Source organism: Panthera leo, chromosome B1 (assembly GCF_018350215.1).
Source record: "Panthera leo isolate Ple1 chromosome B1, P.leo_Ple1_pat1.1, whole genome shotgun sequence".
Classification (NCBI taxonomy): domain Eukaryota; kingdom Metazoa; phylum Chordata; class Mammalia; order Carnivora; family Felidae; genus Panthera; species Panthera leo.
In genome coordinates, this window is record NC_056682.1 from 201,384,927 (window position 1) to 201,409,818 (window position 24,892).

The 24,892-nt window shown below is 60.9% G+C and overlaps 1 protein-coding gene and 1 long non-coding RNA gene across 18 annotated transcripts in view; one reads left to right on the top strand and one right to left on the bottom strand.

The window, feature by feature from the left end:
* The window catches only part of ABLIM2 (actin binding LIM protein family member 2), a 140,277-nt gene that overhangs the window by 4,333 nt on the left and 111,052 nt on the right, over positions 1-24,892 (bottom strand). For 9 of the 17 annotated variants that reach the window (XM_042937013.1, XM_042937012.1, XM_042937006.1 and 6 more), the window contains 4 exons: positions 15,030-15,091; positions 10,078-10,132; positions 8,634-8,641; positions 8,344-8,424 (listed from right to left, as the gene is read on the bottom strand). In XM_042937013.1, coding sequence (XP_042792947.1) covers positions 8,344-8,424; positions 8,634-8,641; positions 10,078-10,132; positions 15,030-15,091 — 206 coding nt within the window. Of the gene's footprint in view, positions 1-8,343; positions 8,425-8,575; positions 8,642-10,077; positions 10,133-15,029; positions 15,092-24,892 lie in introns of all 17 variants that reach the window. The other 8 variants (XM_042937015.1, XM_042937014.1, XM_042937011.1 and 5 more) reach the window with 3 other exon arrangements.
* Positions 1,557-3,394, top strand: LOC122218660. The gene is made up of 2 exons (XR_006202051.1): positions 1,557-1,721; positions 2,695-3,394. It is a non-coding gene; the product is annotated as an uncharacterized LOC122218660 (long non-coding RNA).

Genomic DNA, 24,892 nt, shown 5'->3' on the forward strand with positions numbered 1-24,892 from the left:
ACAGAGGGGAGGGCGGTGATCAGTATGCGTGTACAAGGCACAGGGGACTCGTACGGTCATCTCCCGTCTGCAGAGGCTGCAGACCGAGCCGCAGACAGGGGACGCCCCTGTGTCACACAGCCCGCGATCGGCGCGCTGGCACTCCGAACTCCGCCCAGGGGCCCAGGGCTCTTCCCGAGGCGCCAGAGCTGTGTGCCCCCCGCAGCACTGCAAGACCACCGTGCAGCTCAGCCAGGCAGGTCCACAGAGCTTCCCCCGCCGGAAGAAGGGCCCCCCGCGCAGGCCTGCCGGCCCCGAGGCCCGGACATCCGCACCACCGCTTTGTGGCAGAAACCCCCAACGGTTTTGCCTCACAGACCCTGTGTGACGTTGGCCAAGTGGCCCATCCCAGTAGGAACACGTCACTCATACACCCTTGGTGTCACGCCAGGGAGCTCCGTGGACACCCTGGGCCCAGGTAGGGACCCCGGTTAGGCACGCAAACCCCACAGTTCTCCTGCACTGACTGAGGACCACGGGCCAGGCGGTGGGGAGAGCCTTCACCACATTCGCTGCCACCCCCACACCCTGAGACTCTCGTTTCATTGCCTCAGGAAACCCAGGCTCAGAGAGGTCCTGTGCCTCGCCCAAGGTCGCACAGTCAGGAAGCCACAGGGCCAGGCCTAAGAGCCCGGGAGCCCGGAACCAGGCCCGGTAGCCGGTAGCCCAGCCATGCTGCCTCCGCTCCAGCAGGGTCGGGCTGCCCCGCGTCCCCCACCCTGCTGGGACCAGCCTGCCCCTCCTCTAGCCTTCCCCTCAGCAGGGCACTTCCGGCTGCCCCTCTCTTCTCCCAGCCGGCTGTGCCCCTGGGAGGGGCCTGGCTGACCCTCGCCTGCTCCTCCCACCCCCCACCACCCCGCCCCCCACCGGCCACTGGTGTGGGCTGACCCGGTGAGATTCAAGCCCCAGGCCTGCGCAGCCTGCCATGCCTGGGCCGGAGGGTGGGCCGCTTTTCTCTGGAGGACTGGGCTCCAAGGTGCATTTTTTTTTTTTTTAAGTAGGCTTCATGCCCAGCACGGAACCCAACGTGGGGCTTGAACTCAGGACCCGGAGATCAAGACCTGAGCTGAGATCAAGAGTCGGATGCTCAACCAACTGAGCCACCCGGGTGCCCCTCACAGTACAGTTCTGCTCAATCCCACGGCTTAGCCTCCAAGAAGAGGGGCCCCTACTGCAGAGGGGAGTCCCGCTTAGGGGGGCCCACACTCTGAAGTTTCAGCCCCTTAGCGGGAAGCCCCTTCTAGTGGCATCGTCGTACCATGGCACCATGGCCATCACGACATCCCTATTGCAACAGCATCATCGTCATTGTGACATCACCATTGTAACGACATCACCATCATCATGACGTCATCAGCATGACATCATCATCATGAATCACCATCTCAATGACATCATCAGCATGACATCACCATCACGTCATCGTCACCGTGACATCACCATCACTGTGACACAGTCGTCATCATGACAATGGCTGCCACTATGTGGGGAGTGCTTGCCTGTGCCAGGGGGGCTCTGGAAACGCCCCACAGGCAGTCACATGACCTCTCCCAGAGCCCATGCCGTAGGGAAGAAACGGAAGCTATGCTGGGCAGAGTGACGAGGCTGTCAGGTGGGCTCAAGGTCCTGCATCACCGTCAGTGTGTCCTTGCCCACCTCTCCCACCGCCACTCTGCTCCATGGTGGGTTCTAGAACATTCCAGGCTCTTTGCCACCCTAGGGCTTCAATCCTCCTCATCCTACAGGTCCCAGCTCAAATGTCCCCTCCTCTAGCAGGCCCTCCTAGGCTGCCCTAGCTGATCAGGCCCCGGCTGACCTCACCTGGCTTCCGGCTCCACGAGGGTGGGCACGGGCCTGTCTATGCAGCCTGGTCTCCCACCCTCTTCCAGGGACAATCCATGTTGGCCATGCACACTCCTGAATCTAAATCTGTGTTCTCACATCCCTGTCATACTGCCTCCCAGGTTCCTCTCCACTCCATCTGGGCTGGTTCCACCACCCTACCCTACTCTCCCCTGCCATTCCCTCCTCCCTCCCCATCCTCCACCCCTGCGATGGCCTGGCCTCCAAGGACTGCTCATGCTCAGACCCGGGAGGCCCTGCCTGGAGTCCCAGCTTCTGGTGCAGCCCCTCAGATGCACCCCACCCGTGAGTATCGCCATCAGTCTACATCAGTCTATCAGATTCTCACCAGACCGGTTGGATGGGTTTAAACAAAGGAGGTATTCTTAGCACAGGGTCCTTATTTTTCAGGCACATTCCCACTTGGGCTCTTACTGTTGGAGCAAAGTAAGGTGTGCATTTAGCCTCAAGGTCTGGTGGAGGCAGTCAAGAAACCACAAGACTCCCTTGCAAGGAGCCACTCCCTCCCCCACCCTGCCCCCCTCCCCGCGGACCTGAGTACTTGCAGATCCCAGAGGTGTTGAGTCAGGAGGACCCTCCAGTGACTCATCCAGCCTGTTGGAGGCCTTAAGAGAAAAACCAGAGGCTTCTCGGAGAAGGAATTGTGCCTCAGAGTGTCAAATCCCGCCTGGGACTCCAGGCTGCCCTACAGATTTCAGACCCTCCAGCCCCCGCCACAGCCACGTGAGCCAATTCCTGCAAACGTGCCCGTGTCCGTGTCTGTCTGGCTGCTCACCCCTTTATCTCCCACAGACTCCGTCTCTCTGGAGGACCTTGGCTGACATACCACCCTCCCTAAGGAGCAGAACGTCCCTCGACGTGCGCTGGGGAGTCGGGGCACAGAAGAGAGGTTAGCAATTCATTCTCCGGACTGGAACCCAGGAAGACGGCACAGGGCACCGGCTCCTATGCCTCAGCCTGAATCCCAGCTCCGCCTGTCATGAGCGTGGCTGGGAAGTCCTCGAGCTGCCGGCCAGCCCCGGGACCTCCTCAGTGGCCACAGCATCGCGTGGTAAAAACCCAGTGGGCCAACGTGCCACGTGCTTGGAACAGCGCGATGCAGAGTCGGGCGGGAGAAGTACTTACTAAATAAACCAAACCCGATACATTCTCCAAAGCCCTACTTACTCCCAGCACGGGGCCTCAGGAAGGGGTTCCCGTTCTCCTCCTGGTGGCTGGGCCTCCGCTGACGCCCCCTCCCTTCACACACAGCCACCTTGCTTTTCTGAAGTTCTTAGCCATCATTGTGTCGGCCACTCTGTAACCCTCGTTTCCACGAAAAGCGTATTCTAATCCATAGTCATCTATGTGGCTCAATCTCAGGTTGGAGAAGTGAGGTGATGTGGAAAAAATAACTGAGTCGTGCCCACCCTGCACCTGCCTGGGGCCTGTCCCCAGGAGGTGTTTAACGACTACCTCCGAACAACAGAATAAACGCTCAAACCAGCCAGCACGATCGGCACAGCAATGTCATTTGACAGGGGAGAAGTCGGGCTCAGGGTGGTGAAGGAACCCGCCTGCGGTCACATAACTAGACATTACGGAGACTGAATTCACACCCAGGTCATCCCGACCCTGGGTGAGCTCTCTCTCCTCCAGGACGTGGAGACGGACGGACGAACGGGATGGTGATGTCATTCAGCAAGTGCCAGGCAGAGGTGTGCGGGGAGGGGTCTCAGGATACTTGAGTCTTTCCCAGGGACAGGCAAAGCTCCTTCCACTCAGACTGGAAGCTCCGGGAAGCGGACCCTTGGAGGGGCACCGCCAAATCAGGAAGGGCCCGAGGTCCTCCCAGGCACGAGGCCCTCGGGTCCTGGGAACCAGGGGCCAGACCCTCTAGGACAGAGAGCCCTGGATCTCGGGAATGGCGTTCAGCCAGGCTTCAGATGGGTGTCCCTGGAAGTCTGCCTGCTGACCCCTGCCCTGCCCTCTGCGGGAGGGGTGGTGGGTCACACGGTTCATCTGACAGCACTTCCAGAGCCGCAGAGGGTTATCGTCCCCCTGCATACATCACCAACATTTATGGAGCACCTACTACATGCTGAGGGCAGCTACGTGGCACCTTTCGTTTTCCTGGGCTAAGCATCCTGAATTTCCCCCGGCCAAGCCTCGTAGTGTCCACCATCATCGGGGTCCGGTCTCACCGCGCTCCGAGTGGCCGCCACCCCCTCCCGACACCCTGGAGTCACGCCAGATACGCCCGTCACCCCACAGTGCACCTTCCATCACCCGGTCCTGCTCCCTCGACCTCCCGAATAGGGCCCACTTCTCAGAATGACACTGCCACCACCCTAACCAATATGCCAGCATGTCTTGCTTGGAGGACGCAGTCGTCTCCCAAACGGTCTCCCTGCATCCCCACAGCCAACCCAGGCCTCACAGAGCAGCCCCGCTGATGCTTTCAGTGACAAGCCTAATCAGGTGGTTCCCCCACCTAAAAGCCGTTGCTCTTAAAACTAAAATCCAAACTGCTTCCCATGGCCCAGGGCCCTGAACGGCCTGGCCCCACCCTTACCTTCACCCTGCTCAACTACAGCCACCTGAGTCTCCTTAAAGTTCTTGCTCAAAAAACCCTGCTTCCTCCTACCCCAGGGCCTTTGCACACACAGTCTGTGCCTCCTGGAATTCTCTTCCTATGTGCCTCCCTCACCTTACAGACACGCACACACCTCTACAGACACAACACTTACTACATCCGATTAACTTCTACCCATTTCCAAAGGCTCACAGGCCCACATTCCTTCCCGTTAAACCCCTTATCTTGGCATATAATTACATATACTCATTTGGGTTATCGGTTGATTGATTCCGTCTCCCCGGTCAGACTGACTCTGGGAGGGCAGAGCTCAGGCCGGGTTTTGCGCGTCACACACATCCCAGGACCCAGCTCGGTGCCACATACTCACCGAACGCGTGAGAGAGTCAGCTGAGCGCTCTGGCGGGAGGGGGCGAGAAGCTGGCAGAACAGTCCGCCTTCCAGAGACGGACCCTACAGAGATGTGCCGGGCTCGCCAGCTGTCCACCAGATTCACCCTCTCCTCTCGCTGGGCACCCAGCACGCCCAGCCTGCCTTGCGTGGCGCTTGGCCACGTGACCGAGCCACGGCTCGTGGGGGCGTGAGCAGAAGCCTGGCCCTTCGGACCCTCCCATGTGTGGATGTGGGACCATCATCCAGCCGTTTAAAAGGACGAGCAGATCTACGTCCACCGGCAGAGAAAACGTTCACGTCAAATTGAAAAGAAAAAAGCTGACCTCACACTGCGTCGACAGCGTGTACCTACTCATCACAAACAGGACTCGGCCGTCTCGGGGGTTTACGCAAAAAGAGATTTCCGGAAACATGTCCACCACGGAGTTAAGGGGAGTTATGACTCGTAGGGGGGATTTCCGTGTGATGTCTGCATTCTTCTTTGTATTTTTCTGAAGTTCTACAAGAGTTAGAAATTGTTCTTACGTTAAAAAAAAAAAAAAAAAAAGCTCGGGGCGCCTGGGTGGCTCAGTGGGTTAAGTGTCCGACTTCGGCTCAGGTCCTGATCTCGCGGTTTTCGGGTTTGAGCCCGCGTCGGGCTCTGTGCTGACAGCTCGGAGCCTGGAGCCTGCTTTGGATTCTGTGTGTGTCTCTCTCTGCCCCTCCCCTGCTCACTCTGTCTGTCTCTCCCTCTAAAATAAAATAAACATTAAAAAAAAAAAAAGAAAAAAAATACAGCTCCCTCCCCCGCCATAAAAACATCAGGGTCCCCCGTGTCCTGCTGGGATGTGGCCCCTCCTACTCCACTCCCACTCACCTCCCAGCTCCGAGCCCCGAAGAATGTGGGACGAGCCCCACTTGTGGTAACAGTCCCAGTTTGCCTCCTGGCTGGGCTCAGACGGGGAAGAGAATGATTACAGAGATGCACCCTTGGATGTGCTCTTGGAGACTGGATGATTAAACTCAACACCAGTCCTCAGAGTTTGTTAAAAGGAAACATTTATAGCTATCAACCGCTATTTTGCCCCTTTCGTGCCATGTTTAATAAAAAGCAAAGGGAGGCGGGCGTCATTTACAGTGCACCCCAGTCCCAAGAGGGAAGCAGCTAGTCCTAACGCTGCTGAGCCAGGAGCCCCAGGCATCCTGTTCTGAGCTCCACTCTGTGCTGAGGGCAACCAGCCCACAGGGCTTGGCCCTTTAAGGAGCAAAGACATGCAGCAAACAGGAACCCTCGAGGCTGGGGACAATTAACAAGGACTCCACTCAGCAGGAGCCAGAGAGCGTGTCCCCTGCAGAGAAAGTGGGGATTGTTAAACGTGAGCCCCTTGCGGAGGCTGCCCAGGACCCTGTCTTCCCCACAGCAGGCACCCCCACGGCGTGAGATGGCCCTCCCGCATTTGCAGCTTTTGCCTGTGCTCTCCGAGGGCCCCCACGTCCCGGGAGCCGCACCGGGGACTGGGGGCTCCGCGGCTCCCCTCCCCTGGACTCACACACCCGCTCCCAGCTGGCCGCCCCTGACCCCACGGGCCACCTGAGCTTATCCCCACAGGTCAGAACTTTCTACACATCTTTGCTTTGCTGTGGGGTAAGGTCCAAATGTCCTGATAGATGGACAGTCTCCTGAGAGAGGAGCTCGTGTGTCATTTGGCTTTGTGGTCCTTTGCCCGGCACGATGCCCCGGTGTCCTGGATGACGGCAGGATTTGGTGGGTTCGCCGCGCTGCCCGACTGCGGCGTCCGTGGGCTCGCCGGGCCGCGCTGTCCCCTCCTCCCCGGCCTCGGCTCCCCGCCTCTCTGCAGGCGTCTGGCCCTAAGCTGAAGTACCAAGTCCCAGAGCTCAGAGCTGTCCCCCTGCTCCAGGGCCGGCGGCCAAGCCTGGCCAGAGGGGACATCACAGTCCCCCGGACAAGCTGGTTGATTCAGGGTGGTCAGATCACCCGCCCAGAGGCGGAGATGAGGCTAGGACTTTGGAGAGAGAGGGAGAGAGAGAAGGAAGGAGAGGGGGGACGGAGCACACTGACCTCTTCTCTGCAGACTCTGAGCCTGGGAGAGGTGAGGTCAAAGTCGGTCTAGCGGCCAGGACACAGGAAATACGGCCAAGAGACTGCAGGAGAGACGCTGGGCCCGAGATATGACTGAGCCACCCGGAAGGGACCCATCAATCCTATGAGCTGGTAACCCCCTTTCTGCCTGAGTCACGTGGGCAGGCTCTCGTCACTCGTAACAGAAAGCGTCGGCACGATGTGCCTCCCTGCAGGGCTGCAGCCACACCGCATCTGCGTAGCCCTCACCGCCACCACTATTCCCCCCTGCAAGCGATGCCGTTTCCTGGGCCCCGGGCAAGGAGCCCAGGGACCCAGGCGGAGGACAGCAGTGTCTTCATCGTCAAGGCTGTGCATGGAGGTCTGTGCCTCATCAGTCTCACCAAGAGGGCTCCCTTCTTACCCAGGGCACATCCTGTAGATCCCCCCTTGAAGCCTTTACTTGGGGTTCCCGGGCCCAGACCTATGTTCTCCCCTCTTTGCAGGTGAGAATCTCGTCCCTCCTTCAAGGGCCAGCTCAGTGTTTCCTGCTGAGGAGTGGACGTGTCCCCACTCCCCACCCAGCTCTCCCCGCCTGGCCTCCGTCCATCCCATCTTGGGTGGCCACCTGGCCTTCTCCTGGCAGCCCGGCTGAGCCCGCGGGTGTCACTGGGTGCCCCCCGGCTGCGTCCGGGTCCCTACTACTCCCTCCCAGATGGGCCGTCTGGCGGGTCTGCACATACACTATGCCTGAGACGCTTCCAGGACCTACTCTGTGCCCAGCTCTGGGTCACCGATGGGGCAGGGGGCCCTGGGCCTTCAGGAGCCTCCAGACCCCACACTCCCAGCAAAACGGATGTTAACAGGCCACAAAACATCTGTGACAGGGCTCAGGAGGTGAAATTCACTGGATGGACGTTAATTACTTTGTAGGACAATCGTGGGGATTAAGCCGCTAGGGACCACGGCTCATAGCAAGGGCTCAGCAAAGATTATCTAAACACCTACTCCGTGCTGACTTCCCGTTGCTTTTTTAAACCTACGCCTGCTCCCCACAGACCGGCTTTTTGTTCTAGATCGGTGTGGACGTGGTCAAACGAGAGACCGTGGATTACGACAGCCTTCTCAACACCAGTGCTTGGGGAAAAGACGGACACTACTGACTCAGCGCCCCTAGAAACAGCAGAGCCCTCTGCAAAGCCATCTCTTCGGGGGCACGCGCCCGCCGTCCTCCAGCCTTTCAGACAACGAGGGGCCCTGGCCCTGAGGCCGCGGCGGGAACGCGCGGGAGGGGGCCGAGTGTTGACAGCAGGGACAGGAGTGAGCCCAAGGGAGGAGCCCAAGATCCTTGGGACGGGAGGAGCCCAAGATCACCCAGCCGGAACGAACGTCCCGGCCGGAGACGCCCTCCTACCTCCAGTCTCGTGCGGTCCACATCTCTGGGCAGTTTCACGCGAATTCGGTTTGTGACAATGAGGGCGTCATAAGGGTAGATCTGTCGGGAGAAGAAACCACAGGTTCACCCCAGGAAGCGGGCGCGAGCCGGGACCGAAGAGCCGAGCCGAAGGCCAATGCGAAGATACATACTTGTGTCTGCATCTGACATACACATTTCATAGGAAAGCACAACAAAAGGAACTTTTAACCTGGGCAGGTGAGGCCTGGCACGAAGCGGTCGGCATGGCAGCGGGCGGCCCCTCTTACCTTGTATTCTGTAAGAGAAGGAGCAGAGACCACAGGTGGTGGTTTAGGAAGCGTGGGAACTCATCCCAAAGGTGGGAGCAGCCTCCCATCCTGGGGACCCCCCTCCCCGCCCCCTGTAGTCGGCTGCGCATGCCCGCCTCCCACCCCCGGCGGCCTGCACTCGGGGCTCTAGTCCCCCAGGGAGCAGATTCTCCAGAGGGAAACCGAGAGCAGGAGGCATGGTCAGGAGGCTGGAGGCCAGACTGGGAGCCGGACGCAGTGCTGTGTTCCTCGGACGTGGTTCTGTCTGCCTGGCGGTCCGGGCCACCCTGAGAAAGCTGCCTGCCTCGATTCACCCACCTGCGGAGCGGGCATTCCGGGGTAGACGTCTTGGGGGCACTGCTTACCTTCCTACCCCCTAGGTCCTCCTGTTAGACTACTGAGTTCTGTACGCTTTTTTAAAGGCTTTTCCACCAGACTAAAATCGTCATGTCAAAGAACAAACTCGTATGGATGGGAGGGCCTCGGGGACCATGCAGAACCCACAGAAAGCAGACCTGGGTCACAAGCTGGTCTTGGGAGGGAGGCCCCGACAAGGGCCTGGGTGACAGGGGACGGTCCCCAAATTTCCCGGCATGCCATGCGACATCCTGACATGCCAGCTCTGAGCCCGGGAGCTTGGAGAGCCACGTTGGGGGGGGGGCCGGCTGTGACACCCCATCGCTCCTCTGTCTGTTGTGAACCCGCCCCTGAGGGCACGCTCCCTGTCTTTCTTGGGGTGACAGGGGTGAGCGGCATGGCCCTGTGCGGGATGGGCTCCAACTTAGCAGAGCCCCCGGTCAGGCACCTGCCATATGAACAGGGTCACTCCAGGAACAGCAGCCTCCCAGGTTTGAATGCCAGGAGGCCACACAGCCAGCAAGGGTGGGAGGCAGGAGGTGACCCGAATCCATCCGGCTCAGACCCCAGAGGCTTTTTGCTGTGACTTCCTCCCTTACTGCCCCGAAATTTGCCAGTGGGTGTTTGGCTTGTCCTCGGTGCTGGTACAGGAGGGTTAGTCCAACACAGATCTCTCTCCCCAAGGGACCAGAGCGACAAACATATCAGGACAGGGTCGGCTGTTCTCAAGGATGCAAAGAAGGGAGGGCCTGAGGTAGGGGAGCGGGGCATCTGAGGGGGGAGAGAAGAGAACCAGGGGAGCAGGAGAGGGAGCACCAGGAGCGAGGGGAGCCCCTCAAGTAGGAGCGGGAGCACTACGAGCCAGGGGAGCACCTTCGGTAACCTGAGAATGGAGGTAAAGTGCTCCTTGCGTGGACACGCGCCCTCCCTGATCCGCCCACCGCACGATGCTCAGAGCCTTTTGCCAGCTGGCCCTGGAGGGGCCCGGGTCAGGATGACACTCATGGAACCGTGTAAGTGACCCCTGCCCCAGCCAGGGACCCACGGGGGTCCCCGCGTCTTGTACCTCGCGTGCCCCAGCTGGCATCCGGGTCTGCTCCACAAGGGGCCAGATTGGCGTTCTGGAAGAGAAAGAGAGAGGGCGGCAGGAGGCAGGTTGTAGGGGCGGGTGGCCGCGCCTTGGTGGTGCTGGCCCAGGTGGGAGGAGGGCGGGCAGCCAGGAGCCCCCGGTGCCACGGCTCCAGAAGGTCCTCCCGCCCCTTCCAGGCCTGCGCGGACCCTGCCTGGCCCGGCTCTCCTGCCGCCCTTCAAGCCGTGCCCGCGCACCTGCTCTCTGGGCCCCGCACAGCGCGGAGACCGGACCCCGAGGGCCCCAGCGCTCCCGCGTGCCGGGCCGGCACAGCCCCTGGACGGAGCCCTGCGTGGGGCACTCAGGTGGTGACATTCGGAAAACACGGGCCGCCCTCCCTGCTTCGCGGCATTCATCGGCAAGCTGGCATTTCGGTGCATCACGACCCCGCAAGCCCACCTGAAAAACTCATCCTGCAACGGCTGAGGAGGGCCCGGGCCCGCAAAGCGGGTGCCGAGCCCCTGAATCTCTACCCCCGCCTCCTGCGCCTGGTGTGAGCCCCGCCAGTCGGGCTGAGCCGCTCGAAGGACACCGCTTCCTCAGGCCCAGCGCCTACACGGGGTCTGACACGGGCTGGGCGCTCGCGGCCGGCGCTTCCGGAATTGGGTGCAGGGGTTGACCTTCAAGGTGACCGCTTCGCCCCGGACTGCGCCACGGGGAGAGCGCCTTCGGTGCCGCTTCCTGCCGCGGACAAGCGGCGGTCGAGGGGCAGGCGCAGTCCCGGGGAGTGTGGGGGCAGAGACCAGCCCGGAGAGCCCCCAGCCCACGGTCCTGCAGCCCAACAGGGGAAACAGGGGTGGTGAGTCAGGCGGGCACGAGTGGGGGCCTGGGGCCAGTCTCCGTGGAAACGGTTGGCGTTTTGTTCACCACGAATTCATTTGGATTTTAAAAGGCACTGCATCAGGGGCGCCTGGATGGCTCGCTCGGTCGAGCCTCTGCCTCTTGATCTCAGCTCGGGTCGTGACGGGAATGGTTCGCGGGTTCGAGCCCCGTGTCAGGCCCTAGCGCTAACAGACCGGAGCCTGCTTGGGATTCTCTCTCTCTCTGCCCCTCCCCTGCAGGTGCTCTCTCAATAAACAAACAAACAAATAAATAACATCTGTGATCAATCACTATTTAAAAAAAAAAAAGAAGGCATCGCATTGGACCATTATTTACTTTGATGACCGAGCCTTTGGGCAGGTGCCTCACTGGCCTCACGACCCTGAGCCAGGTGCGTTCGCCTCCACTCCCTTTTACGACCATCACAGAATAGTTCTCCTTGGGGGTTTTTCCTGAGACGTTTTCTCAGGACACCAGGAAGCACCCCCAAGGGGGCGCCTGTCTGGCTGGGGAACCTCTTCCCGCATAACGCAAGGCAAACCTGCGTCCCTTGCCTTCGCCCGGCTGGCCTGTGGTGAGGAAGAGAAATGCCTCCCCCTAGTGCCCACTGCCCTGCATCACAGGCCCCCGCCGCCGACCTGGGCAGTTAGAGCCCCCTTTCTCAGCAGCAAAAGCGCCCTGTGGTCTGCCAGGCTCTGAGACCAGACAGAGACTCCCAGGAGAGAGGGGTGGAGGGCCGGGGGCCGCGGATCAGTCCACAGCAGGGGAAGAGCGGTCTCCCCGTGGTCCTCCAAGCGTCTGAGATCTTCAAGACCTCCCTGGTGCGAGGGAGTCTCGTGGTTACTCCTCCAGAGACGGGGTGGCCAGGGGAGCCCCGGGAACGCAATGCCAATAGGCACGTCCCTGGCTGATCCCCCTACGGGTCTCAACAGAGGCCCCAGGGAATTTAAAGGCAACCAGTTAGTAACCCCTCCCGCTGGCTGGAGTCTCCGTGCGCCAGCCGCCCTCCAGATACATCCCACAATCTTTGCCGCCAACCCGGGAGACGGGTACCATCATGTCACGTTATGGACGAGGCTCAGAGAGGTCAAGCAACGAGCCCGAGGTCCTACAGCGAATCCACAGAACTGCGACCGTTTCAACCCACGTCTTTCACTTCTCAAACATCAGACCGCAACTGGTAGCAGTAGGAAAGGAACGGTGGCCGGTCACCGTTATTTTCCGGCTGAGGCTCCTGTCGGAACGTGTCAACAGCCACCCGTGTGGGAGCAAGAAAGGGCAGGGGGCTTCTGCCTTGATGACGACTCCCTGTGGGAACCGTGCCGTGGCGCGCACGGAGGAGAAGACGCCACCTGCTTGAACGGTCGCGGGTCCTCACGACGCCCTTGAGAGGCAAGGGTGGTGTTTTCAAAGACCAGGAAGGAGAGCCTCAGGAAATGCGAGCGGGTGGCCCGAAAACGCGCCCGGAGCCGGTGGCAGAGCTGGGGGCCAACCGAGGGCTGACCGCGGTACGTGTGCTTTCCAGGGTCACGGCTGGAAAACCTGAGACTTCTTCGCCGAGGTTTTCCTTGTACACAGACGTTTTGGCACACGCTTGATGGACACGTGGAAGCCTGATTCGAAAGACACGCTTTCCCCCATAGACCCCATAGGCTGCTTGCCGTCCGCACTGTTCGCTTGTGCCGTTCGCTTCCCGTGCCTTTTTGGTTCGACGGATCCACACGTCTGATCTCAAAAGCCATGTTCCAATCGCCTGCCGCCCTGTATTCTATCCGGGTCTCCGGCACTGCCGGGTGGCTCAGGGCATTTTCACGTACGAAGGCAATAGCTGCCTGACACCGGGTGTCCTCACAAACTAGCGTCCCCTCTGCCTGCTGTTACTACAACGTGACAGCCTCTGCCTTCTAGTCGGAGAATTCAGTTACGCTCCTCGTTGCCATCAGGTGGCCGGCGGTCGTTCTCCTAATAGCAGACCAGGCGGCACAGTGGGAGCCACGCTGCCAGCCACAGGAATGGCCACCAGTGGCCACGGCTCTGGTCCTTCCACGGAGGTGACCAGCTACCACAGGTAGGCTTTGTGGCAGGCTGCTTATCAGGGTATTTTAATGAGCCTTGGGACACGGGGTGGTGACCCCTCGTGACAAATCCCTCTCAGAGCAAGAACTAGAAACCTCCGTCTCCCCCTGATGAACTTGAGTTCCTTCTTCCCGCCAGATGAGAACTACACAGCCAGTCCCGTTTGCCTCTTTGCCCTGGCCGCTAGGAAGCTCAGAGCTAAGCTTCAGCAGTTTTGCTCATACCAGGCTCTTCTGTTTCTTGTATAATCCTGGTACGTAATTTCTTCCATACTTTTCTCCTCTGCTCCCTTGTGGTTGGCGGTCATGGGTTTTTGGTCTGAGTGCACCTGTGCTTTGGAGCCCCTGCTCTCACTAGCTCTAGGAGAGGGAACAAACATTGCATCCATGCTGGGGTGTCTGGATCAGCCGTTCCCAGCTCTTTTGGGGGGTGGGGTGGGCGTGTGACGCCACAGCCTTCTCTGCAGGTGCTGGGGCATCAATCCGGGTCATTCCAGCATGTACCAAGGAGGGCATCTCCCCAGAGGATGCACGGCCCAGGCACCGATGAAGCAAGACCAGAGTGCGGAGAATTCCTCTCTTAACGAGGGCAAGTCCCAGGACTTGGCTGGGGGGGTGGGGCACCTTGGCATGGCCTAGCCTGTGACCACCGCCCTCGTAGGCCCCTGAGCCACACAAGAGCTGTTCCACGTGTGCGGAGAATGTTCTGGGATGGTTTCCCCACCACCTTCAGGACGCCTAACCCCGAGCCCGAGGGTTTACATCTCCCGCCCACCCCGTGCCCTCCCCGCCGTCCACTGAGGATAAAGGCTGGAGAAATCCTTAGAAGGAAATTCAGGGAAGCATGCCGCATGCGTGCGCCCTGACTTGGCCCCTTCCAGAACGCGGGTGCGGTTAGTGGCAAGAGGGGGTTCGCTAGAGTCAAACCATGCAGAGGTGCCTGGGCCCAGGACAGACACAGCAGCAGGTGGGCCAGAGCCTGAGGAGGACAGAGAAGGCGGAGAAAACGCCCGAGGCATCCCTGTTCTTGGATCGTCCCGGCAGAGTCTGGGACCCTGGATGTGAGGTCTGCCCTGGGGGACCGGGGGAGGCTGTCCCCAGCATTATGCACTTACTGCCAAGACCACTGCAGGGTATCACAGGGGGTGACTTCTGAGCGGCTTCTCTTGCGGAACGACTTGCCTCGGTTTTAGACAAACGTCCTCAGACAACAGAGGCTGCCCGACCGCGGGTCTCCTGGGGCTATTGCCGGGGGGGCGGGGGGGGGGGCTCTGGTTCCATCACACCTGCCCCACCCCAGTCCTCACTGGGGACTAGTGAAGCCACAGAAACAGCAACAAAAATGAGCCCAGACCTCCCGTGGGGACAAGGCAGGTGCCAAACTACCCGGGCTCACGTTCCCATGTCCCAAGACTGGGAAAACCGGACGAGGAGGTCAAACCAGCCTTTAGCTGGGGGGCGGCCAGAGAAGCCAAGGACACGGTGTGGGAGCCGATAATGATCACAGGTGGAAGCGGCACCATTAGGGACGATAACGGGGATAACAGTCACAGATGCTAATGACACCACGAGCGGTGACGGTCCTGATGGTCACGACACCCCAGGAATGGACGTAGGTCCTCGGTTCACGTTGCTCGTGAGCCAGCCGACCCTTTAAGGTCCTTAATAGGCTCTGGGTCACAGAAGAAGGACGTGGGCCAGGAGGGGCCTCAGAGGATCTGAATACTCTGGGTGGCCCCTGTCTCCCCCTGCCCCCACACACTGAGGTCTCCTTGGGAGCCGGGGGCCGGGTTCAGAGGGGAGGGGGGTGTCCCAGTTCTGGTCTGGCCCTGGTCTGCAGGGGGGACAGCAGGGCCCCTGGGGACAGCAGGCAAGAGGTGGTGGGCGAGCGGGGTCCCCGGGCCCCTCCTTCTGGCCGTGTGGGCCCCGCGCTCAGGCTCACGGCGGGTGACGGTTAGTGCACCGCGAGCCAGGGAGGGGTCGAGTACCTACCCGGTGGTCCAGGCCATTCTTTCCGTGTCCTGGGAGAGGGTCAGATTTGGAATAGGGGGATCCTGAAACAGACACAGCACAGCTCTGTCACGCACGCACGCAGGCTCGGCCAGGCAGGGGAGGAAAGGCTCAGCCCCGGCCGGCGGGGCTGGGTGGTGACACCCAGAAAGGCCCCTGAAGGTCACGCCCCACCCGCCTCAGTCGTGGCCTCTGTCTCCAGGGCGCTGACTGAGGAGGAAGCCAGCAAGGGCGTGATGTCCCTGAGCCCGCCTCGGACCCCAGGAACACCCTGGGGCCCAGCCCTGGTCCCGGTGGGCACCTGTGTTCTCTGACGGCCTCAGGCCTTGGTGCCACCGGTCCCCCAGGCCGCGCTCCTCGCCTGGTGGACCCGGCGAGCTGGGGGCAGAGTCAGGACCCCTGTGCAGGGTAGGGCTGTGCCCTCCTGTCCCAGAGGCCGCACACGGAGGCCTGCCACCAGCAGAAGGTGGCAGGAAAACTATTTTATTTTTTAAAAGACCTTAAGCTGTTTGCAGTTGTGGGGGGGGTCCCATTAAAAGCCTCATGTCCAGCTTCTCTTGAAGCAGAAAAGGGCTGGCCTGAGACCGTGGGACCCCCACACCTGCTCCACCTCCATGGCTCACGGCCCCGGCTGCCCCGCGAGGGCCCCGGGGTCTGAGATCTCCCAGTTACGCCCCTGCAGCACGTGCCCGGCGAGGGCAGCACGGAGGCTCTCTGCGACGTCCTTCTGGCCGAGAGGGGAGTGTGGGATGCGTCCTGAAGGCGAGGACGGGTGGCAGAGCCGGGCCACCCCCACTCTGGGGGAGCACCTTCAGGAGGCTTGTCCCCGGTCCCTGCGGGCCCTTAACGCTCAGGGACCACGTCTGCTCCACCCGGGGGTCCTGGCTCCCAGCACCGGGCCGGGACCCAGCAGCCCAGGCAGCAACGTACCCCGGGAGCCTCCAGGCTGCTGGGCCCGGCGGGGGGCGGAGCACGTCTCTGTGTCCACAAGGCCGTGTGCACGCCGGCCCAAGGGCGGAGGACAGGGCCTCGGATGAGCTGGGTGCCGCGCGCAGAACTGCCCACCCACCCACTCCAGGACGGCCCTGCTCTGAGCAAAGGACGCTTATCCAGATGCCCTCGTCTCTGGGAGTCCTCGCCGAGTCTGTGAGGACAAAGGAGACATTCTGCGTGCACGTGGACACAGGCAAGCCTGTAGGCGATGCCTCAGCTGGGGAACCGGTCTTGGGGACGTGTTTGCTCCCGGGTGGCCCGTGGGAAGGCCCTGGATGCGGGTCGGAAGGGGCCTTTTGCCACATCGAGGGCAGGGTTCTCAAGCTTCCTTGAGCAAAGGCGCCCTCTCGCCACGCGAGATTTTACACACAAAACAGGAGGAAGGGGAGACAGAAGTGGGGTGAGGGGCGAGGGGCCAGCCCCACTCTTGCCGTCCCTCTTCCTCCCAGCCTCTCTCAGGCCTCCTCCAGGTCCTCAACTAGCTTCCCATTCTACAGAAGGCGAATCGAGGCTCAGAGATCGCGGAGGTGGGGAGAGGGGGGGGTGGGGGGCTGCCCGAGGGCGCCCAGCCCCGTGATGCAAATGAGGCCTCCCGACTCACAGTCCTGGGGTCCCTCCTAATTTACGCACAGAGCCAGGCACACTTGGGGACGTGGGGCTGTCCGGTCGAGGATCTGAGGAGGCCCTCATCAGCCGAAGATGCCGGGGCAGTGGTTCTCAAAGTGGGGTCCCTGACCAGCGGCATCGGCTTACCTAGAACTGGTGAGAAAGGCAAGTTCTCAGGCCCCGCCCCCGACCTCCTGCATCAGAATCCAGGGCTGCGGTCCCGTGAGCTGGGTTTTCACCAGCCCTCCGGGGCGTCGTGACGGGCACTACGGTTCGGGAAGCACGGCTTTAGGGCCTCAAGAACAGCAATGCCCTCACCTCCAGCCATCACCTGGAGGCACTGCCGTCCCATGGACGGCTGTTACAATGTCCCCTGTTCAGACCGCCACGTGCCAGCCTCTGTTTTTTACTGCTTCTCGTGCAGAGACCCTACTCCCCAGAGGCCACCCTGTTCTCCTTTTTAGTGACACCTGTCACAGCTATTTCTTCCACCTACCTTGAGCGTCCATATCCGATAACGTGAGAAATTTCGCTTCACCGGGATTCAAACAGGATTTCAGACACTCATGAAAAGAATAGCCAATCACGTTTGCCCCATCTTTTGCCTGTTCCGATGGGCTTTCTGTTCAGAAGCTCCAACGCTCTCTTAGCATTTCCTTTCGGCCTGGACCACTTCCGCCCACAATTCTTGAAAGAACGTCTGCTGGTGAAAACTTCTTACTTTTCCTTTGAGAATTTCTGCATTTCCCGTTCATTCCCGAAGGATGTGCTCCCCCAATATGGAATTCACGCGGACTAGCAACTTTCTTTCGGCCCCCGTGGTTTCTGATGAGAAATGCTTGCCTCCAGACCGGCGTTTCCCTACAGGGAGTCTATCTTCTGTTAGCAACTTTCTTTCGGCCCCCGTGGTTTCTGATGAGAAATGCTTGCCTCCAGACCGGCGTTTCCCTACAGGGAGTCTATCTTCTGTTAGCAACTTTCTTTCGGCCCCCGTGGTTTCTGATGAGAAATGCTTGCCTCCAGACCGGCGTTTCCCTACAGGGAGTCTGTCTTCTGTCTCGGCTGCTTTCAGGATTTTCGACCCTCTGTCTTTAGATTTTAGAAGTTCAATTGTGATGGGTTCTGGAGTGAATTACCTTGGGCTCATCCCACTTGGGGTTCACGCAGTTTCTGGAACCTGTGGGTTTATGTCTTTTGCCACATCTGGTAAGTGTTCGGCCACATCCTTGAGTACTTTTTCAAACCCACTGTCTTCTCTCTTTCTGGGACTCCAATGCTACAGATATTGCCCCGCAGGTCTCCGAGGCCCCGTTCGTTGATTTCCTGCTGTTTTCTCTCTGTTGTGCCGACCGGGTCCCTTCTGCTGTTCCATCTACGGGACCACTAGCTTTCCGCTGTCATGTTCTGCTGCTGTGTTATCGAATCCACACGATGATTTTTAAATTTTGATTATTTTCTTTTTCATTTCTATCGATCCCGTTTGGCTCTTTTTTAAATTTTTGGTTGTTTCCGGAGTATCTGTGCTTGCTTGTTGAAGCGTTCTTCTGACTGCTGGCACTCAAGGTCCTTGTCTGGGAACCCCAACATCCAGTGCATTTTTCAAATATTTATGTGTGTGTGTGAGTGAGAGAGAGAAAGAGAGAGAGCGAGCAGGAAGGTGCAGAGAGAGGGGGACAGAGCATCCAAAGCAGGCTCCGTGCTGACAGCAGAAAGCCCAACACGGGGCTCAACCTTGCGAACCGTGAGGTCATGACGTGAGCCGAAGTCGGAGGACCGATAGACTGAGCCACCAGGCGCCCCAACATCCAGTCCTTCTCCACGTCGTGTTTGTTGCTGGTTTTTACCCAAATTGTTATCTTCATGGCTCTCGGGGTAGTCCTCTATCGTTTCCCAGACATCTGAGACTTTGCGTCGGAGGACGAGGACGCCGGGTCCCAGGAAAACCCCCCACTGAGGCCGCTGCCACCTGGTTGGGTTTGGCAGATGGGGTTTGTGGGGGATGCGGCTTCGAGGACAAGCCGGTTTTCAGAACATTTGTCAAAGGGCCCTGGCGACCGGCCGAGTCCAGCCGGTGCCCGTCGGCACTGCCTGCGGGGGCCAGATGCGCTTCCCTGGTGGCTCCGTGCCCCGAGGTGGGGGTGGGAGATGCCAGCCGTGGTGGAGAGGGCCTCCCAGGCCCACCCTCCAGGCTGCCAGGAGCCAGCAGGCCTCTCGCTTCACATCTGCTGGCGTGGTCAGGGGAGCAAGACGTCTACCTGACCCCTGGTGCCACTTCATGGGAGGTGGGAGACATGGGTCCCGTGTTTTCCCTTGAGTCCTGGGGTCCAGCCCACCTCCTCTTTCCACCCTTGAGAGTTCTGTGATCTGTCTGCTGTATTGTTTCGGGGGGGGGTGGGGTTTGGCTATACGTAGTGGGGACCAGCAGGGATAGCAGGGGAGGGTCCACTCTCTCCCCCCCAGGCTGCCATGCAGACCCGTCAAACTTGGTCTCTCTGGGGCTGGGACCAGCCATCAGTGGATTTTAGAGGTCCCAGGGACCCCATGTGCAGCTAGGGTTGAGAGCCACCAGTTTAAAAAGTCCCCACACACATTCAGAGACTTTACCTGACCCTCATAAGCCTTCCCATTACATATGGCTCCCCTTTACGGGTGAGGAAGCGGGAGCCTAGTGAGAACAAATGACCCCTAAAGGTCAAGGTCTGCTCACAGCGAGGGCACGGCAAGAGCCCGGGACTTCCGGCTTCAGGATCCAGTAATCCCTTCCACTCCAGAAGTTCTGCTTGGTGTGGCTTCTGCAGGGCGGGGGGGGGGGGGGTGGGGTGGGGATTTTCAGGCACCTGCCTGTCACATGACACTGGGTGGCCAGAAGAGTGCCCGCTGTGTGTACTTGAGAGAAGGCAGGTCTACTGCCCCTGGGACGAGGCGGCAGCTGGGTCGTCGTCAGTCTCATCACCTCTGCAGGTGCTGGACACCCACCGGTCCCCGAGTCCTCGCCAAACGGGCTCCCCTGCCACCTCCTCTCAGAAGCCCACCGGTGTCAGCCTTGCCCCTGGCATCCTGCGGGACTGCTCTCAGGGCCCCGGTCTCCTCGGGTCTGGGCCTCTTCTGGGCTGGCTTCCGACCGGTTGGAGTATCCTCAAGGGGAGGATCTCGGAGGCGGGGGCGGCTGGTACCGATGCAGCTGGAGAGCAGCTGAGAGCATCACAGCCTCCAGGCATTCTCGGAGCAAACCGACCAGTAAGGCGCTTCCCTGAGCAGACCTTTGTCAGCTCTGCCAGAACCACAACGGGTTTTCCACTGACGCGTGGCTCCGTGACTTTGCGGCTGTGTGGCCCTGCACAGGTTTGGGTCCTGCACCGGCTGGAACTGCCTTCCGCCCCGATTGACCGTGAATAGGAGGCCCGAAGACGGTCCAAGCTCCAGGCTTCAGAAGCCGGCGAGAGGGGGCCGCGGAAGGCTCACCGCGACCCGGGCCGCGGACTTGACCGCGCTCTGCCGAGACGTCCCCCAAGGCTCAGGTCGCGGGATGCCGGGTGCCCACACGTCAGCCCCCAAAGCCCAGGTGCTTCCTCCCAGGACGACCAGATCATCCCCATTGACGAGGCCATTTTCAAAGCAGACAAGTTTGCTTTTGTGCCAAAGTCACAAGGCAAGTGACGAGCTGGGATTCACGTCCGAGTGGACCAGCACCAGATCTAGCACTCCCTGCCGGCCCGTCCTGTGACCTCGTGGACGCCATTGCTGCCTGTATCAGCGGCAGCCACTGTCATGCCCCACCCCCACCAGAAGCAATCCTGTGTCCCACGAAGAGAGGAGGGGCTGGTCCCCGAAGCCCAGCGCACAGCACTGCCGAGCACTGAGAAGCGAGCGCTCCCCAGGCGCTAACCGTCCCCGTCCCCGGGGGAGAAAGGACACAGACGGTCATTGATCAAGTGCTCCCGGCCTGGGATGGGGGAGGGGAGTCAGCTTCCAGCTGGGTGGGGGTGTCTCAAGACCCCAAGGCAGATTCGGAGGGAAGCAAAGGAAGCCCCGAGAGGTGTGACCTGAGACATCGGCTCCTTCCCAGGAACACGGCACTGCCTTCGGCTTATGCCCCTGCCCACCACTCAGACGCCGCACCCCGCCCGGTCCCAGAGGGCAGGCCTGCTGGGAAGCGGTTACACAGGGGATCTGGCTAAAAGCAAAGAGTCCCCAGCCAACCCCCATCAAAGGGCGGTGGGCTTTGCCCCAGGGTGCCCCACTCTCGCAGCTGGGGTGGTCTCTAGCGATGAGGGGCCAACAGGGTTTTCTGGGTCAGGGTCCCCTCCGTGACATCTGGCGGGTCCACTGCTCTTTCTAGGGACTGGACGTGAGCAGAGAAAGAGAGCGATCTGTCCATGCAGCTGGAGGCCACGGTCTTGCAGAAAGACGCGGCTGGCCACGCCCTCCCCAGCAGCCTCCACACCAGCTGAGCTGACCACCTGCTGATCAGGTGGCCGCCCCCCCCCCCCCCCCCCCCCCCCCGCCCCTGGCTTCCGTGGCCCAGTCCCCTAGCCGTTGCTGTCTCCATCCGTAGTGGCTCATCCGGGTCTCCTTGTGCCCCAACACGGCGCCTTGCCCGCCCGCCCGCTCTTTCTCTCCCCTTTCCTCCAGGATTCAGCAGAGACGAGAAACAGGAGAAGGGCCCAGAGGGAGCTGGGAGTAAACCCAGAGGACCACACCTTATTTGGGCCTCAGACCCTTTGGAGAACGTACTGCGATCTCAGGAACACGGGTCTATCAGGCACACATCCGCGGAAAGTCCTGGGCCTCAGGCTACCCACTCGCCTCCGGGCGCTGAGGACCCTCGGGGACTCAGCTCACACGTCTCCTGAGCCCCCAGCCCGTCCGCCCGCCTCCAGCTGGGCCTGGATGTTCAGGCTTCCGGCTCGATGGGCTCCTCCCAGAACCACCTGGTTCTTTCCCTGTCTCTGAAGAAAGGCACCTCCATCTACCCCACGTCACTCCTGATTCTGTCCCCCCGGCCACACGAGCCTTACCTGCTCACACAGGGTCCTGCCATTCAGACCACTCAAGGGGCTCCCCGCTGCTTCCGTGGACACCCCAATCCCTCGTTTCCTGGCCTGGCAGCCTCCATTCTACCCTCTGTGAAGCTGCCCGTCCGTCCTGGTTTTCCATACGTAGAAAGGACTGCCTCGTCCCCCTGCCCGCACCCCTGCACCGCTGGACCGTTCCTCAGCAGACAGAGAGGCTTCCTGGCACCACAACAGACCAGCTCGGTCCCGGCTGGTCCCTCCCCTGCCACTCCACTGGCCTCCTGTTTCCCAAATGGCCACCCCGCTTCTCACCTCAGCTCGTTTCTACACGCCGCGTGTGCTGCTTAGAACACCCCCCGGGGACACCCCCCTAGCACCCCCCAGGACCCTCTCCCCTAGGACAATCCCCCAGGATGCCCCCCCCAGGGAAACCCCCCCCAAGACACCCTCCCCATAGGACACCCTGTCCCCGGACACTCTCCCCCAGGAACACACCCCTCCCCCAGGACACCTTCCCCAAAGGAACCCTCTGCTAGGAACGCACACCCACAGGACACCCTCCCAGTAACTGTCCCCCAACCTGGAAGATGGCAATGACCTCATATGCTCTTTTGTGCCCCCAGTCAGGCCCGACGAGGTCAGGGCTCTGCCGGGAACCCTCCAGGACCACAGCTCCATTTGGACGCCAGGCTGGAGTCGTCCCCGGGTGACCAAGTCCCCCATGACCCCGCGCATCGCAGCCCTCACCCCTACCACACGGGCCCCCTTGCCACCCACAAGCCTGCCAGGCTTCCTCTAAGTGTCCACTTGGTTCGAGCCTGTACCCCCTCGAGTCTCGCTCAGATATGGTCTCCCTTCCCCGGCCGCCGTACTGAAGACTGTCCCCAGCACCTCCTGGCCTCCTTACCTGCACGGCATTGATGGAACTTAGTTTCTAACTCTGCTCCTGAGCCCCCACCCCACGAGCAGCTGGGCTCCTCGGGCCAGGGTGTCATCTCTTCGGGCCTCTGCGCTACCCCCAGCACCTACGGCGGGGCCTGAATACGGAAGGTGCTCGGGAAGGTATCTGCCGAAGGTCGGGAGGGTGGCGCCCTCCCCCTGGGCCTTGTCTGGCCCGTCGTGAGGGAGGAAACAGCCCTGACGTCGTTCTTCAGTCCTGAGGTTTGTGGAGCCACCCCCGGGGGCCGCGGGGCCCACGTGAACCAGATGCTGTCATGAGACCGGCCGACGGCGAATCGGGGTCTCTTTCTTTCAGTCGTGGACTGGGACACATGGGAGCAATTGTTGCCATCCTGCAACTCCGGAGGAGTGACAGGGGACGGGAGAAAGGCCATCTCTGACCAAACCTCAGGCCGGTAGCAAGCTGCCGCAGAGCCCTGTCTCCTAACCCCCGTGCCCGTGGGCGCTGGGAGGGACCCAGGGAGGCGACCGCGGCCAGGCCCCACACCAGGACCCCGGGCAAAGACCAGCGCGTCCCATCAAACACGGGACTCCACAGGGAGGGACACACAGAAGGGGACGCAAAAGCCAAAGCCACAGGGACCACCATCTGTGCTGCCTCAGTTTCCAAAGCAGAGCTTCCCCCCCGCCCCCCTCCCGGCCCCTTCTCCATCCCTCACGTGTGCTGGGGCCTGAGGAAGGGCCTGTTCCTTCAGAAGCGCTGGGGTCTTTCTAGGGGTCCCTGAGTCCTCCGGGTGGGGTCTCCAGCCGGCTGGGGCTTTGTCTTATGCCGACACCCGCCTGACCACGCAGAGGGCGTCGTGGGGGACCTCAGAGGAGAAGGCAGAACCTCAGGGGCTCGGAACGCGGGACCCAGGGCAGGCAGCAGGCCCGTCCGCAGGGTCCAGGCTGCGGAAGGGGGCTCGCGTCGCCTCGTGTTCTTCTGGGGGCTCAAGACCCTCTGCTTCTAACAAGCGCTCCGTGCCACCCTTCCCTGTGCAAAAGTCAGCTTCACTGGTGCCACAACGTACCAAAGGCACGGTCCAGATAGGACCCTGGGTGCAGGATAAAGGAAAATAAAAGCAGTCTCTCATAAAATATTTCAACGAGACCCTCTTCAGAGGGGGTGACGGTGCGAGCGGAGAGCCGCTGCCACAAAGGAGGGGGGCCCGCGCTGCTCTGTCACTGCGCCTCAGTCATCTGCTTCCCTGCGCCACACTCCCCTCCACCTGTCCGCTGCCTAGCACCATGCCCTGCACATGGTAGGTGCTCAATAAATGTTTGGTGGAGGGATGGATGAAGCACTGAATGATGAGCTCAGCCCCAGGTGAGATGTGCCGATGGTGTCATGGGTGGCATGAGCCGTGCCCCCTCCCCGTCGGCCCTCGGAGGCCCCCGGTGGGTGGCGGCGGGATGCCCGTGTGCTCGCTCCCGCCGGCGTCTCCGCCTCTCTCGTGCCCCGTATGCTTCTCCGGGGGGGAGGGGCCGCTCTCGTCTTCTCGGTGCCCCCCTTCGCGCCCCACACAGCGTCTGGCACAGAGTGGGTGCTCAATAAATACCCGTTGAATTTAATGCATCTCAATTCAACAAACATTTATTGAGCGCCCACTGTGTTGAGTGTCACAATCCTACCTTCCTTGGGCGCGCTACAGATGGGTGTCCCAGGGACGCGGCTGGGCGTGCCTTGCCGTGTGCGACTGCTTTGTTCAAGAACAGTCATTTCCCGATGGGACCGGTGTCGACGCACTCACGTTGGGAGCTGCTCGGGGATAGTCCAAGGAGCCCCGGGCAAAGAGGGGACCTGGCCCTCGGATTCTGGGTGCTGCCCACCCCGCCCGAATTTCTCAATCGCCTGGCAGCTGGCAAGGCACGCTCGATGTGGGCATGGCCAGCAGCCCGGGTCCATGCACATCGGTAAACAAGGCAGTGTCTTCAGGACACGTGTGATAGCACAGTGGGCTTCCTGCTCACAGGAGCCGACATCGGGACACCGTAGAAAGTGAAGGAATGACAGAACCATGGTGATTGCCACAAGCAAGCATCGGTAAAGGGAAGGCCACACACACACACACACACACACACACACACACGTTGTATGCACTTTGGAGGAACCTCCCCAGTGGATGGTGATTCCTGCAGGCCAGGTGTGCCCGGATGAGAAGCACCAGCACCCCCCTCCCCCAATCTGTGGTCGCCTGTGCCCCAGTGATGGGGCGGCAACAGTGGGGGCGGGGCCGAAACAAGACCTTGCAGGTGTGTGATTGGCCGATCAAATCAGCGCACACAGCCTCG